Source organism: Myotis yumanensis, unplaced genomic scaffold, assembly GCF_028538775.1.
Source record: "Myotis yumanensis isolate MYYU_CA2020_CCGP unplaced genomic scaffold, mMyoYum1.0.hap1 SCAF_11, whole genome shotgun sequence".
Taxonomy (NCBI): Eukaryota; Metazoa; Chordata; class Mammalia; order Chiroptera; family Vespertilionidae; genus Myotis; species Myotis yumanensis.
In genome coordinates, this window is record NW_027223762.1 from 2,375,049 (window position 1) to 2,389,274 (window position 14,226).

The 14,226-nt window shown below is 51.3% G+C and overlaps 1 protein-coding gene and 1 pseudogene across 4 annotated transcripts in view; both read left to right on the forward strand.

Moving 5' to 3' along the window:
- Positions 1-2,312: 2,312 nt before the first annotated feature.
- On the forward strand, positions 2,313-2,493 carry LOC139020266 (U2 spliceosomal RNA; annotated as a pseudogene).
- A 5,714-nt stretch (positions 2,494-8,207) lies between these two features.
- The window catches only part of ATP6V1C2 (ATPase H+ transporting V1 subunit C2), a 29,628-nt gene continuing 23,609 nt past the window's right edge, over positions 8,208-14,226 (forward strand). For 3 of the 4 annotated variants that reach the window (XM_070428677.1, XM_070428680.1, XM_070428679.1), the window contains exons 1-3: positions 8,216-8,449; positions 9,508-9,662; positions 12,113-12,180. In XM_070428677.1, the coding sequence (XP_070284778.1) occupies positions 9,534-9,662; positions 12,113-12,180 (197 nt within the window). In that variant the 5' untranslated portion in view covers positions 8,216-8,449; positions 9,508-9,533. Of the gene's footprint in view, positions 8,450-9,507; positions 9,663-12,112; positions 12,181-14,226 lie in introns of all 4 variants that reach the window. The other variant, XM_070428678.1, reaches the window with a different exon arrangement.

The window sequence follows — 14,226 nt, forward strand, 5'->3', positions numbered from 1 at the left end:
GAGTGGGACCATCCAGTTTGCAGCTCCGTGGAACCATACAGGACACACTCAGGGGGCAGACTCAGTGAGCACCAAAGCCCCATTGAAACAAGTCTTGCACCAGAGGGGTGTCTCCAGCACAGAAGTTCTCCCACTGCAGACACAGCTGATTCTCACAGCCAATTGGCCTGGAGGTCAATTCCTCCCAGTGATACCTACAACAATCAAGGCTTAACTACAACAAGACTGTGCACAAAGACCACAAGGGGGTGCACCAAGAGTGTCTACCTCAGGTAATTGGGGAGGCTGAACCACTGGGCCCTAGAGGACACTTAGCACAGAAAACCACGTTATCAACACAGGGAAGCATAAAAAATGGGGAGACAAAGAAAAAGGACACAAATAACAGCAATGGAGGAAAGCAAACTACTGGATATAGAGTTCAAAACCACACTTTTAAGGTTTTTCAAGAATTTTCTAGAAACTGCCGATAAACTTAATGAGACTTACAAGAAATCTAATGAGACCCTCGAGGTTGTGATAAAGGACCAACTAGAAATTAAGCATACACTGACTGAAATAAAGAATATTACACAGAATCCCAACAGCAGACTAGAGGATCGCAAGAATCAAGTCAACAATTTGAAATATGAAGAAGCAAAAAATACCCAACCGGAAAAGCAAAATGAAAAAAGAATCCAAAAATACAAAGATAGTGTAAGGAGCCTCTGGGACAGCTTCAAGCATACCAACATCCGAATTATAGGGTGCCAGAAGAAGAGAGGGAGCAAGATATTGAAAACCTATTTGAAGAAATAATGGCAGAAAACTTCCCCCACCTGGTGAAAGAAATAGACTTACAAGTCCAGGAAGCGCAGAGAACCCCAAACAAAAGGAATCCAAAGAGGACCACACCAAGACACATCATAATTAAAATGCCAAGAGCAAAAGACAAAGAGAGAATCTTAAAAATATTCAAAGTGATGAATGCCAAGAACCTACAACCAAGACTACTTTATCCAGCAAAGCTATCATTCAGAATTGAAGGTCAGATAAAGAGCTTCACAGATAAGAAAAAGCTAAAGGAGTTCATCATCACCAAACCAGTATTATATGAAATGCTGAAAGGTATCCTTTAAGAAGAGGAAGAAGAAGAAAAAGGTAAAGATACAAATTATGAACAACAAATACACATCTATCAACAAGTGAATCTGAAAAATCAAGTGAATAATCTGATGAACAGAATGAACTGGTGATTAGAATAGAATCAGGGGCATAGAAAGGGAGTGAACTGACTATTCTTGGGGGGGAAAGGGGTGTGGGGGATGCGGGAAGAGACTGGACAAAAATCGTGCACCTATGGATGAGGACAGTGGGTGGGGAATGAGGGAGGAGGGTGGGGTGGGAACCGGGTGGAGGGGAGTTATGAGAGGGAAAAAGAGGAACAACTGTAATAATCTGAACAATAAAGATTTAATTAATAAAAAAAAAAATTAAACAAACATGGGCCGGCCACCTGCCAGGCACTGTGCCGGGTGGAGGTTCACAGGAGGGTGCAGTGTGGCCCCTGCCCTCTAAGCGATGCACCGTCCACGGTGGGTTCAGAGGACTAGCCCAGGATTACAGCATCGTGCACTGCAAACTGCTGGGGGGATGGGGAACACCAGGTCATGTGGGAATTCAAAGGAGGATCTAGAAAGGTTTCCAAAGGCAGGTCATGCCTGCCTGGCTGTGGTGGCTCAGAGGAGTGAACATCACCCATGGACCAAGAGGTCCCAGGTTCGATTCCTGGTCAGGGCACATGCCCAGGTTGCAGGCTCGACCCCCAGTAGTGCAGGAGGTGGCCGATCAATGACTCTCATCGTTGCTGTTTCTCTCTCTTCCTCTCCCATCCTCTCTGAAATCAATAAAAAAATAAAAATAAGAAGGGCAGGTCATGCTTGAGCTGACTTTGTTTTAGGTTAGCTTTTTAGTAACCTAGGTGGGATTTGTGGTTGCTTTCTTTTTGTTAAACAGCTATATTGAGACTTAACTCACATACTATACAACTCACCAAGTCAACTGTATCATCCACTAGATATTTTGCCAGCCTGCAAAGGGAGGTCTTCCTTTTTGAGGGGTAATTTCAAAATTACAGAAAAGTGCTAAGAGTGTTCACAGATATATGGTGAGGTTATACATTCACAAAGACATGTTATTATTTTGAACAGTTTGAGAGTAAGTTGAAGACATCCTGTCCCCTTACCGGCCCCTATTCCAGCCCTGGCACCACCCAGTTCCCCAGGGAGCCTGGGTCCTTTGAGTGGACAATGGTGTTTAGAAGGTAAGGTGCCATTGCCTCTGGGCCTTTTGGCTACGATCAAGTGTAGTATCGGTTCTTATCAGTTTAGTATGTGGTACGTCCTTTATCCAAGGACAACATGTTAAATGGATTTCTGAAATTAGGGGATGGATAGCAGCTTCCTCCATGCATTGACCCGGTATTGCAGTGCCTCCTGGAATGACGCACCCCCTTCAGGGGAAAGACAGAAACAAAACCAAGGCGTGGGCCACTGAGGTGTCTCCGTGCTGCTGGCAACACATTGCTCCCAGGGTCCCTCAATCAACAGAGAGAGGAAATAATCTATCAATCATCCATCTATCTATCTATCTATCTATCTATCCATCCATCCATCCATCCACCTTAAATCTAGTTCATCACTGATACCTCTAGTTCCAATCCATCAACCCAGGGTTCATTCTAGTTTTCTCCTCTTTTTTTCTTGTTAAATACCTTTTTATTAATTTCAGAGAAGAAAGGAGAGGGAGAGGGAGAGAGAGAGAAACATCAACGATGATAAGAATCATGGATCAGCTGCCGTCTGCATGCCCCACAGTGGGGCTCAAACCCACAACCCGGGCCTGTACCCTAACTGGGAATCAAACCGTGACCTCCTGGTTCATAGCGACGCTCAACCACTGAGCCACACCGGCCGGGCTCTAGTTTTCTCTTTTTCTGCACTTGTAACTCCCTCCCCTCATGTGATAAATCGGATTCCAATATCCATTTGCTCAGACGAGGACACACCAGGCTTGTTAACTCATCCTACTGTGAAAAGTGAGCTGCTAACTAGTGTTCAGCAACAACCTATTTTAACATTGTGATATAGTTCTTCTGAGACAGCAGTTCTCAACCTGTGGGTCGCGACCCCTTTGGGGGTCGCCTAAGACCATCGGAAAACACATATATAATTAATTACATATTGTTTTTGTGATTAATCACTATGCTTTAATTATGTTCAATTTGTAACAATGAAATTGGGGGTCACCACAACATGAGGAACTGTATTAAAGGGTCGCAGCATTAGGAAGGTTGAGAACCACTGTTCTAAGATCTATATTATGTATTATATATGATTTTTTACAAAATTGGAATCTTAATTTTGGATTTCCACTTAAAACGTTATTATAATTTCTTATGCCATTTAATGTTTCTCTAAGACATTTTTAATGACAGCATGATTGTACCATTAATTTGTCCAACCCCCTTTTGCTGGGCATATACATTGTCTCCAATTTTTAGTCCTTTTTTTCAGTCTTATAAACATAAATAAATGATTATGGATGCCATTCATATTTTACATACATACCCAATACTTATGAACACAATGCTATGTTTTTGTGACCTTTTCAACCCGTTTAAAACTTCTAAAGCAGAATAGATTTAAGAAAAGTAAATAAATTCTCACCCAGATTCTCCAGGCAATCTCCAGCGCTTATGCTCCCTGCTTTAGGTGACCCCCAAAAATAGTCACTGAGCATCTTCTCAGCACTGAGAACTTGACAGTGAACGAAGCGATGTGGTCCTGGCCTTTCTGAAGCCTGAAATCAGAGTAAAAAGACCAGCACCCCCCGACCAGGCGTTCCTGCCCATTCCGTGTCATTTTCTCATTCCGTGGCCACTAGGATGCCCTCACTAGCCCTGGAGGCCCCCATTCCATAGGTGAGGAGCCTGGAGAACAGAGAGACAGGGCACAGCTATGAAACGACAGAAATAGGACTTGAGCTCAGCTCCTCTCAGCTTCAACGTCAGAACTCGAGACCCTGCGGGGCTCCTTGCTGTACCCCAGACTCTTCCCAGAAGCACTCGCTCCACTCTGCTTCCTACCAGGGAATGACATCGAAGACATGTTGTTGTTGTTTGTTTGTTGTATTGATTTCAGAGAGGAAGGGAGAGGGGGAGAGAGGTAGAAACATCCATGATGAGAGAGAATCATGGATTGGCTGCCTCCTGCACGCCCCCTACTGGGGATCGAGCCCGCAACCTGGGCATGTGCCCTTGACCGGGATGGAACCTGAGACCCTTCAGTCCACAGGCCGACGCTCTATCCACTGAGCCAAACCAGCCAGGGCCTCCCATGCTATTCTCCACCAGCCTCAGAACAAGCGGAAGGTGGGCCCTCTTCGGGGGGATGGGCAAGGTTACGCAGATCACCGATGGCCTCATTTCAAAGCCTGGTCTGTTTCTTCAACACTGTACTGCCTCGCAAGGGACGATTCCACGGACATGTTTCTCCTCTAGGGAGCGGTGCCTCTAGAAACCCTGCCCTGGGTTCTCAGCAGAGCCTAGAACTCACCTGAGCCCATGGCAGGGGGAACTCGTGTCTGTCCTTCTTTGGACAGAACATCCTCCGGGCCACCTCCATGAAGCAATAGCTAGCGAGGTCCAGGGGAGCCATCTGGGAGAGGCCGCGGAAGGGCAGACCAGCTGGGCCGGCCTCGTTCTTCTGGTTCCCAAACCAGACAGGACTGTTCGATCTTGCACAGCCGTCAGCTGGCTCAAAGCGTAACGATTGCCAACTGCGGAGACATTTCAGGCCTGCGTGGCCAAAGCCAGATTCATAATAAGCAGAGATGAGCCAAGGCTGGTGGCATTTCCTGCCCGGCCTTTCTATTTCGGAAGAGAGCTTTCTTCATGACCTGGTCCTTTCGGGCTGTGGAGCTGCAGCACTTTTCATACCTGGGGGTGTCTGGGATCAGCGGTCAGGGCCCGGAAACATGCAGGCCCGTAGCTGCAGTTCTAGAGGCTTTGGGAGTGGGGGGAGGAGGGTTGAAAATGGGTCGTTACATGCTGGTTCAGGCTGATACACCGAAGGGAATGGCTTTCCTTCGATGCTGGGAACGATAGTTGATGTTCTCCTATTAGACAAGAGGTCAGGCCCCACAACTTGTGGCCGATTTCTCTGCGTTAAAGACTGATCTCGCTTTATAGGGAAACTTGAGGGGATCACACAAGTCGCCTCAAAACGGACCAGTATCTGCCTGGTTGCCTTTGAACATTGCAAATCAAAATACCCTTGGGCAAGTTAGTGTGTTTTTTAACTCTCTCTTTACTTCAAGATGTAAGTTGTCTAACAAGATCTCTTTATTTGCCTTTGAAATCGATGTCTCTGACTCAAGTCCTGAGCTCTGCTAAACTGCTGGTGACAAAGGTTACATTCACTGATAAGAGCGATTTGATCAATTTAAAAAAGCGATTGACAGTAGGACGCCAGGCTTTATGTGTAATATTTCTGTAATCTCATTCATGCCAGAAAGTTTATATCTGTTTATATGAATATGCATGAAAAAGTAATAAGGATAGAAATAAGCCAGTTGGAGAAAGATAAATATCACATGATCTCACTCATTTGTGGAATATAATGAACAACATAAACTGATGAACAAAAATAGATCCAGAGACAGAGAAGTATTGAACAGACCATCCAACCTCGGAGGGGAGGGTGGGGGGAGGGGGTAAAAGATCAACCAAAGGACTTGTATGCATGTATATAAGCATAACCTATGGACACGGCCACAAGGGGGGGTCAGGGCATGTGCTGGGGGGGTGGGGGTGAGAGGGGCTGGGGAGTGGTCGATGGGGGAAAAAGAAGACATATGTAATACTTTAAACCACAAAGAATTTTTAAAAAAGTAATAAGGAGCCCTGACCGGTTTGGCTCAGTGGATAGAGCGTCGGTCTGTGGATTGAAGGGTCCCGGGTTCGATTCTGGTCAAGGGCATGTACCTTGGTTGCAGGCACATCCCCAGTAGGGGGCATGCAGGAGGCAGCTGATCGATATTTCTCTCTCAGCGATGTTCCTAACTCTCTATCCCTCTTCCTTCCTCTCTGTAAAAAATCAATAAAATATGTTTTAAAAAAAAAGTAATAAGGATCCTTTGAATGTTAATGGTGGTTATTTTCAGATCACGTAAACACAGGTAGTATTTTTACCTCCCTCTTCCTACTTTTTGGTGTTTCCCAAATTCTCTATAAGAAGCACAGAATTACCTTTATAAGCAGAAAATAAAAAAAAGTCATTTGAGAAATGTCAAGCCACCCCTACAACAGTAGTGTCACCAACGCTGACGTAACCCAATATTTAACAAGAAGTTTAAGATGCAAAAGACTACCAGCGGTTCTCAACCTTCTGGCCCTTTAAATACAGTTCCTCATGTTGTGACCCAACCATAAAATTATTTTCGTTGCTACTTCATAACTGTAATGGTGCTACTGTTATGAATCGTAATGTAAATATCTGATATGCAGGATGGTCTTAGGCGACCCCTGTGAAAGGGTCATTCGACCGCCGAGACCCACAGGTTGAGAACCGCTGATAGGCAGATTTATGAATGGAGAGGTATTCAGTAAGACGAGGGTCATGGTAGGGCCTTATTGTTTTCTTAATCAGATGCCCGGGCCTTGTATTGTATCTGACTCTTTTTTCATGAAACAAGCTAGTTAGAAAGAAACCGTATTTATAGAAAGAATGGTGCCCATGCAAGCTGGGGACTCCCAAAAGGGCCACCCAGTCTCGGAGGGGCTGCGCCCAGGTCCTGAGAGTGAAGGTAGGAAACCATGGGCTCCCCAGCAGAGTCCTGGCCCAGCCCTGCAGGCTTGTGGGAACAGCTGGACGGAGACAAGCTGGGTCAGAGGCCCGAGTTCCACCCACGGCTGTGCCTCGAACCAGCTGTGGGATGCCCGGCAGTCCACACGCCCCTGCGGGCAGGCATCCCTACGCGCCTGCTCCAGCTCCGGGGCCCTGTCTGCCCTGGCTGGGAAGCATGGCAGCGCTGGGTACGTTGCACAATTGGAGACCCATTGTCCAGAGCCACCAGAACACTCCTTCCCTGGAATTGCCACCTCATCGCGCTGCACACACCGGGTTTCCCCATCCCGGTTTCAGTTGTCCTCCCTCGGGAAGATGTCGCAAGGCCTGACTAATGCGCACGAGTGTCCCAATTAGGGTGATGCGGGGCGCAGGTGCTGGGAGCTCCAAAGGGCCAATCCCAAACCCACAACCGGATCGCAGCGCACATGCTGTGCCCCAAAGCCGCCTTCCCTCCCAGCTTGTGGGGTCACGCCTTCGCCTCTTTCCAAAGATCTGAACGCACCCACCACCAGGAGTTGACAGGCGTTTAGTCAGGGGGCGCCCGTTGGGAAGGCAGCAGCCATACCTTCTCCCAAAGAATAATTCTGAGATTAAAACACAAACAAACAAACAAAAAAAGTCCCTCCCACTGAGCGCCGAAGACATCGCCCACAGAGGCACTGGGTTCCCTCCTCCTCTCCAGGGAAAAGGAATTCTCAGGGTTTTCTTGTTTTGGTTTGTAAGGTGCGCGGTAGGGGCCGGGGTTTGTGAGCGGCGCCCCCGCGGGCCGGGCCGGGCCGGGCCGGGCCCGGCAGCAAGTGCCTCCCCGCCAGGGGGGCGCCTGGGGCGCGGGGAGTTGCCGGGACAACAGGGACGGCGCGCCCACGCCCCGGGGACCTGCGGCTCTGCCCAGGTGTGTGCCAACCGGGCGCTGGCGCTCGCTCTCCGCAGGTCAGTCCGGCCGCTCTGCCATCTTCCCCGAGACCCTCGAGCCCTGTCCCCGGGGCTGGGGGAGCGGCGGCAGCAACGGCAGGTGTCCCCGTCCCGGAGCCCCGCCTCTCCCTCCCGCTGCGCTCGGTCATCTCACGTCCTGTCAGCTCCGCACGCGCACGGCTTGCGGGTCTGGCGACCCCGTCCCACCTCCCAGCGCCCCTCCAGGTCCCGGCCCCCACGGGAAGGGCAGCGCCCCCTTTCCGCTGTCCCGGGGCGGCCTTTGGCCCCCGGCCCCCAGCCCGGACCGCGGGAGGCGGCGGCCAGGTATGCAAATGCACGGGGGCGGGCGGGGCCTCCCTCCGCGGGCACATAAGCTCGGGGCGGGGCTCCGTGCACAGCCGCTGCCTCCCGGGAGCCGGCCGAGCGCTCCGGACCCGCGCCCGTCCGTCCGCCTGCCCGCCTGCCCGCGCGGCTCGCCGGCTCCCGGTAAGGACGCGGAAGGACGCGCGCGATCGATCGGGGATCCGAGACGACGGGGGAGAGGCGCGCCCGCCGCCCGCGTCCCTGTGGTCCGCTCGGGGCGTCGTGTTCAGAGCTTCCTCCGTGGGAACCGAGCCGGCGCCTCCGCTGCGCCCTCCCCGCGCCAGGCAGGTGGCCTCCGGGGCGGCGCGCAGGGCCAGCGTGTCCCCAGGCCATAGACCGGGAGGAGCTGCGCTGTGCGCGGGCAGGAGGGGCTGAGCTTACCTTGAGCACCTTGAGCGCAGGGAGATGGTGTGGGAAAGAGGAGCTGCCAGATGGGTCTCAGTCACCTCCCGTGTCGCCCCCAGCTTCCCGGGGGCGTCGGGGGGCACGGGAAGGGCGCACGGAGCGAGGGAGGTCGGCGTGGGCGTGTGCACGTTTGAATGAGCAGGACTAATGGGCGTCGGAGGCCCCGGGACAGAATCTGCCCGCCGGCCCTGCAAGCTCCCCGCTCGGGAAACACAACTTTCGAAGCCCCTGTCCCCACCGCTTTTTTTTTCTTATTTCACCAAAAGACGTCCTTCTGAAGTCTATTTAAAATTTTTAAAAATCGTGTATTGATTGATTTGAGAGAGAGAAAGGAAGGGAGAGAAACATCGAGGACTCTTGTATGTGCCCTGAAGGGGGACCTGTCACCTGAGTGTCTCTGGCGATGCTCTAACCACGGAGCCGCCCGTCAGGGCCTGAGTCTGTTTTTAAAGCCAGTGCCCATCTCAGGTTCGGGAAGTGAAGATCTGGGGTTTGCCCAGGTGGCCTGGTCTCACTTCTGCCTCCACCCCATCCTGCATCCCCGAAGACGCAAGGTGGGAGGGAGGAAATGCCATTCCAGAAGGTCCCCCGCCCCGTGTACTGTCCCCCTGTTTATGACGCCGGGTGGGGCCTGTCACTGGATCGGGAGAGCCGAGGAAAAGGAAGCATGCTGTCCCTGAAAACCAGGCAGAGCCCCCTCGGGGAGGCACCCCTTTGGGAACCCTGGGGGGGACCCGAGGGCGCTTCAGGCGGAGATGAGAACATTGCAGATCAGCTTGTACCCATAGGTGTCCTTGGAGCTATGGGATCTGAGCTGAAGGTCAAAGGCACAGAGAATGGGAACCAGGGAGAGGGTTACTTCCCAGGGAAGGGAGTGGTGAGGAAGGAGGGACAGCTGACACTTGTCCTGTTTCTGTGTGTGTGTGGCTCCGGGCAGTTACTGGATAAGAGAAGACTGGAAGCATGTCCGAGTTTTGGTTAATTTCTGCCCCTGGCGATAAGGAAAACTTACAAGCGCTGGAGCGATTGAACACGGTGACTTCCAAGTCCAACCTGTCGTACAACACCAAGTTCGCCATCCCTGACCTCAAGGTACAGTTCCCGGGGCGGGCGGGAAAGAGGGGGGGAGACTGGGGTGGGGGGTGGAGGGGTGTCTGCCAGAAGCCAAGGAGAAAATAAGGGCAGCGGCAGCCACACTGAGGGTCCGCCTGGGGGTGAGGGTGGACGAGGAGCCCAGGGTCCGCTTGGGACTTCGCACCATCGCCCAAATGGGTCGTGGTACCTGGGGACTTGGAGCGACAGGACAGAAGGAAGAGGGAGAGGGTGTGGGAGCAGTGTCTTCACACCAAGGGAGGAGCATCTTACACACTTGAGCTCTTGTGAATTGCTTTCAGATTCTTCCTGTTTCCTCTTCAACATCTAGGAAGACCGATAACAGAGTTGAAATATTCAGGGTGGAGAGTTTCAGCCATGACAGGGCAGGAAATCCAGGATCCTCCTGGCCCAGTTGGAGAGGCAGGCAGGGGAGCTGGTATTAGCTGGGCAGATGACAGAGAGAGATTTGACAGCAGGAGCGTCTAAGGCAAGCGTGTCAAACTCGCAGCCCTCGGGCCACACACCTCATTTGTTTGGCCCATGTTAGTCTTTGAGTTTGACACGCTTGGTCTAAGGCAGTGGTTCTCAACCTTCCTAATGCCGCAACCCTTTAATACAGTTCCTCATGTTGTGGTGACCCCCAATTTCATGGTTACAAATTGAACATAATTAAGGCATAGTGATGAATCACAAAAACAGTATGTGATGATATATGTGTTTTCCGATGGTCTTAGGCGACCCCTGTGAAAGGGTCATTCAACCCCCAAAGGGGTCTCGACCCACAGGTTGAGAATTGCCGGTCTAAGGGCTCTTGCTTTGGAGAACAAAGTGAGATCGAAACGATCAGGACAGACAAATACAGAGACAGTCTTCTCACTTCAAAGAGAGGGACGTTCTGTGCTGCTCCCCGAGGTGGTGGGCCTCCGCGAGGAAGCAGTGTTGCGAGTGCTGGAGGGACAGCACTGCCCGCAGAGCTGAGCACACTGCCATGCACCCCCGTTCCAACCTCCACGCACCCTTCCCGGGAGAGCTGCACCTCAGCTGCCACAGTTGTTGGTGCTGCTTCTACTTTTATTTTATTTTTATAATTGATGTCACAGAGGAAGGGAGAGAGAGAGAGAGAAACATCAATGATGAGAGAAGATCATGGATCAGCTGCCTCCTCCACACCCCACACTGGGGATCGAGCCCACAACCCGGGTCCGTGCCCTGACCAGGAATCGAACCGTGATCTCCTGGTTCATAGGTCGGCGCTTAACCCCTGAGCCACGCCGGCCGGGCTATGCTTTTCCTTTTGCTAGTGTTTATCGAGCGGTAAACTGGGGGTGAGGCACTTTAAACGCATCATCTCGAACCTTTGCAAGTCCCACACTCTAGATCGGCCTGGGAGGCCACGGGTTGGAGAGCTGGCACGTGGCAGCTCCGGGATCTGAACCCGTTTCTTGCTGACTTCCCAAGCCTGCACGGTTGTCCAGGGACGGCTGCTGGGACAGTGAGTCAGTTCAGCCCCATCGTCATCTCCTCTGCGTGCGGCTGGAGGGGACAAAGAGGAAAACACCCAGGACCCCTGCCCAAAGTTGCTTACAATCAAGTTTCTTGAAAAGAAGCCGCTTCACCTACCAGAGACACTCAGGCTGCACAGTTTCCCAGTTGTTTTTTTTAATCCTCACCGAGGATATCTTTCCATGGATTTTAGGAAGAGTGGAAGAGAGAGGGAAAGACAGAGAGAAACACATCCATGGGTTGCCTCCTGCACACGCCTGGCCAGGGCCCGGGCCAGGGAGGGGCCTGCAACTGAGGTACATGCCCTTGATCGGTCTCGAACCTGGGACCCTTCAGTCCGCAGGCCGACGCTCTATCCACTGAGCCAAACCGGCCAGGGCTCCTAGCTACTTTTTAACGGCTGGTTGGTGGCTGCTAACGTGATAACAGAGTTTTTCCTTCTGATTCTGCAAATAGACCTTCAATACATTTTCAGACTCTTATTAGAAGAAGCAGGCTGTGGAAAGTAATCTGAACAGGCAAGGACTCCCATGCATGGTGGGAGGGAGGAGAAGCTGCCCTGCCCGCAACATCACCGTGAGGGCTGTTGGAAGGAGCACTTCTTGAACTTGCTTTCTGGTCTGTCTGCTCATGACTCGGGATTAACCTGTGACCAGCAGGCCGCCTTTCTAACAGGAAAGCCAGGCGAGGGCAGCCACCACGTCCTAGTCACGTCTTCCTGTGGCAGAAACGTGACAATGTATCCCACCGGCAACAAGAGATTTTTAAAACATTTTTAAAAAACCCACTGATTTCCCTTAAGAGCTCTTCCCAGTTTCCAGTTTGGCTGCTGACCAAGGACAACGCACTCCAGGCGGCGGGCACAGGAGCCCGCCCCGCGGGGAAAGGCACCCTCGCTCCTTGGCCACAGACCCTGAGCCCTGCCTGCTCTCTGCTCTTTCCAGGTGGGGACCTTGGATTCCCTCGTCGGCCTCTCGGATGAGTTGGGGAAACTGGATACCTTTGCCGAAAGGTAAACTATTTCTTATTTACTACAAACGAGGGAGAGGCGGTCACTGTTGTCAGAAGACACAGGGCTCTGGCTTTGGCTGAGCCCATACTCGCCTAAACCAGGTCCTAGAGGTCATGAGAAGAGTGTGTGTGGGGGTGGGGGTGGGGGGAGGGCGGAGTGGGGGGATCCCCTGAGGGCGCTGGGTGGACAGCGGCATGCAGGGTCCACCGGTTTCGCTGGCGGGAGGCAGCTTTTTTTAAGGGGCTGCCTTCAGCACGGAGAGGGAGAGGCCGAGGCTCAGGTGCTGGCACCCTTAGGAAGAGAATGGGTGCAGCGTCCCCCCAGGCGTTTTAAGGGTTTTGTTTGGGGTTGCGTTTGGAGTAACATATGCGCATAGTAAAAAATTCAACAGCCCAGTGGAAAGCTATCCGACCTGCTCTCCTCTCTCCTGTGCCCTTGTTTCTCCTCTTGGAAGGCCGCGTGGTGCTAGTTTTCGAGGGGAGCCTTCCGGAGACAGCCGGTACATGCACACGCACATACGAGTCTATTCTCAACAGTAACGTCATGCGAACGGCAGCACGCATTCTGCACCTTGCTCCTCCCACCTGGTCACAGGATTAGAGACAGTCCCTAAGCGCGAGTCCTCTCTCCCGGCCGTGTCACCTTGAGCAGATGTGGGCTTGATTTATTGGCATTTCTCTGCGGATGGACATTTAAGTTGTCTAGTCTTTTGCTACATGAACCATCTGTGATGACTGTTCTCGTGCACGTGTGGAAGTGAGGTGGCTGAGAAACGCTGGGAAATGTGACAGGGCTGCCCACGCGACCCTCCGGGAAGCTGCTTCTGCTAACACTCCCGCCAAGAGGGCGTGAGGATGCGCGAGTCTGAGCATCATTTGCTGTCTAGAAACACTTTTACCGTCTGGTACAAAATCATTGAAACTACGTACAGATCACAGAAAAGCATGAGAAAGAAAATACAAATCACCCATAATCGTTATATTTGCAGTAGGTACATCCATTTTCCTACACATAAGTATTATTTTTTAAATATATTTTCATTGATTTCTGAGAGGGAGGGAGAGGGAGAAAGAGAGAGAGAAACATCAATGATGAGAGAATCATTGATCAGCTGCCTCCTGCACGCCCCCTCCTGGAGATTGAGCCCAAAACCCAGGCATGTGCCTTGACTGGGAACTGAACCTTCATCTCCTGGTTCATAGGTCAATGTTCAACCATTGAGCAACGCCAGCCAGCTGGGCCACATAAATATTATTGATGCATACATGTATTCATACATATCCACCTATTAATAAAGGTGACATCACTTCACACATATTTTGTAACTTGCTTTTCATATCTTGTTCTTTTGATCTCACCATTAACTATTGCACTGTAATATTATGCCATGTGAATTTGCCATCACTTATGAGGTGGTTTTAGAATAATAATTCCTTGTTTTGGTGAAGATGAAAATCTGTTGTTTAACAAGTGATTTTTAAAAAAAATTCAGATGGGCCCTGGCTGGGTGGCTCACTGGTTGGAGCATCAGCCTAGGCAATGACAGATCTCAGGGTTGATTCCTGGTCAGGGACGTCTGCCTAGGTCTCAGGTTCATTTCCCGCCCCCAGGGAGCCAGTCCATGCTGTGTCTCTCACATCCATGTTTCTCTCTTTCTCCCTCTCTCCCCTCCCTCCCTTCCTTCTACTCCCTCTGAAGAGCAATGGAAGAATATCCTTGGGCCCTGGCCAGTTTGGCTCAGTGGATAGAGCATTGGCCTGTGGACTGAAGGGTCCAGGTTCGATTCCAGTTAAGGGCACATGCCTCGGTTGTAGGCTCGATCCCCGACCCCAGTTGGGGCATGTGCAGGAGGCAACCAATCAATGTTTCTCTCTCTGACTCTCCCCCTCCCTTCCACTCTGTCTAAAAAATCAATGGAAGAAATATCCGTGGGTGAGGATTCACAACAACAACAACAAATGCAGAGAGGTTAGATGAGGAAACAGTTGTGGCACCTCCTGAAATGACCCCGGGCTGACCGCTTCATCTCACTCCTCCTTGGAGGGT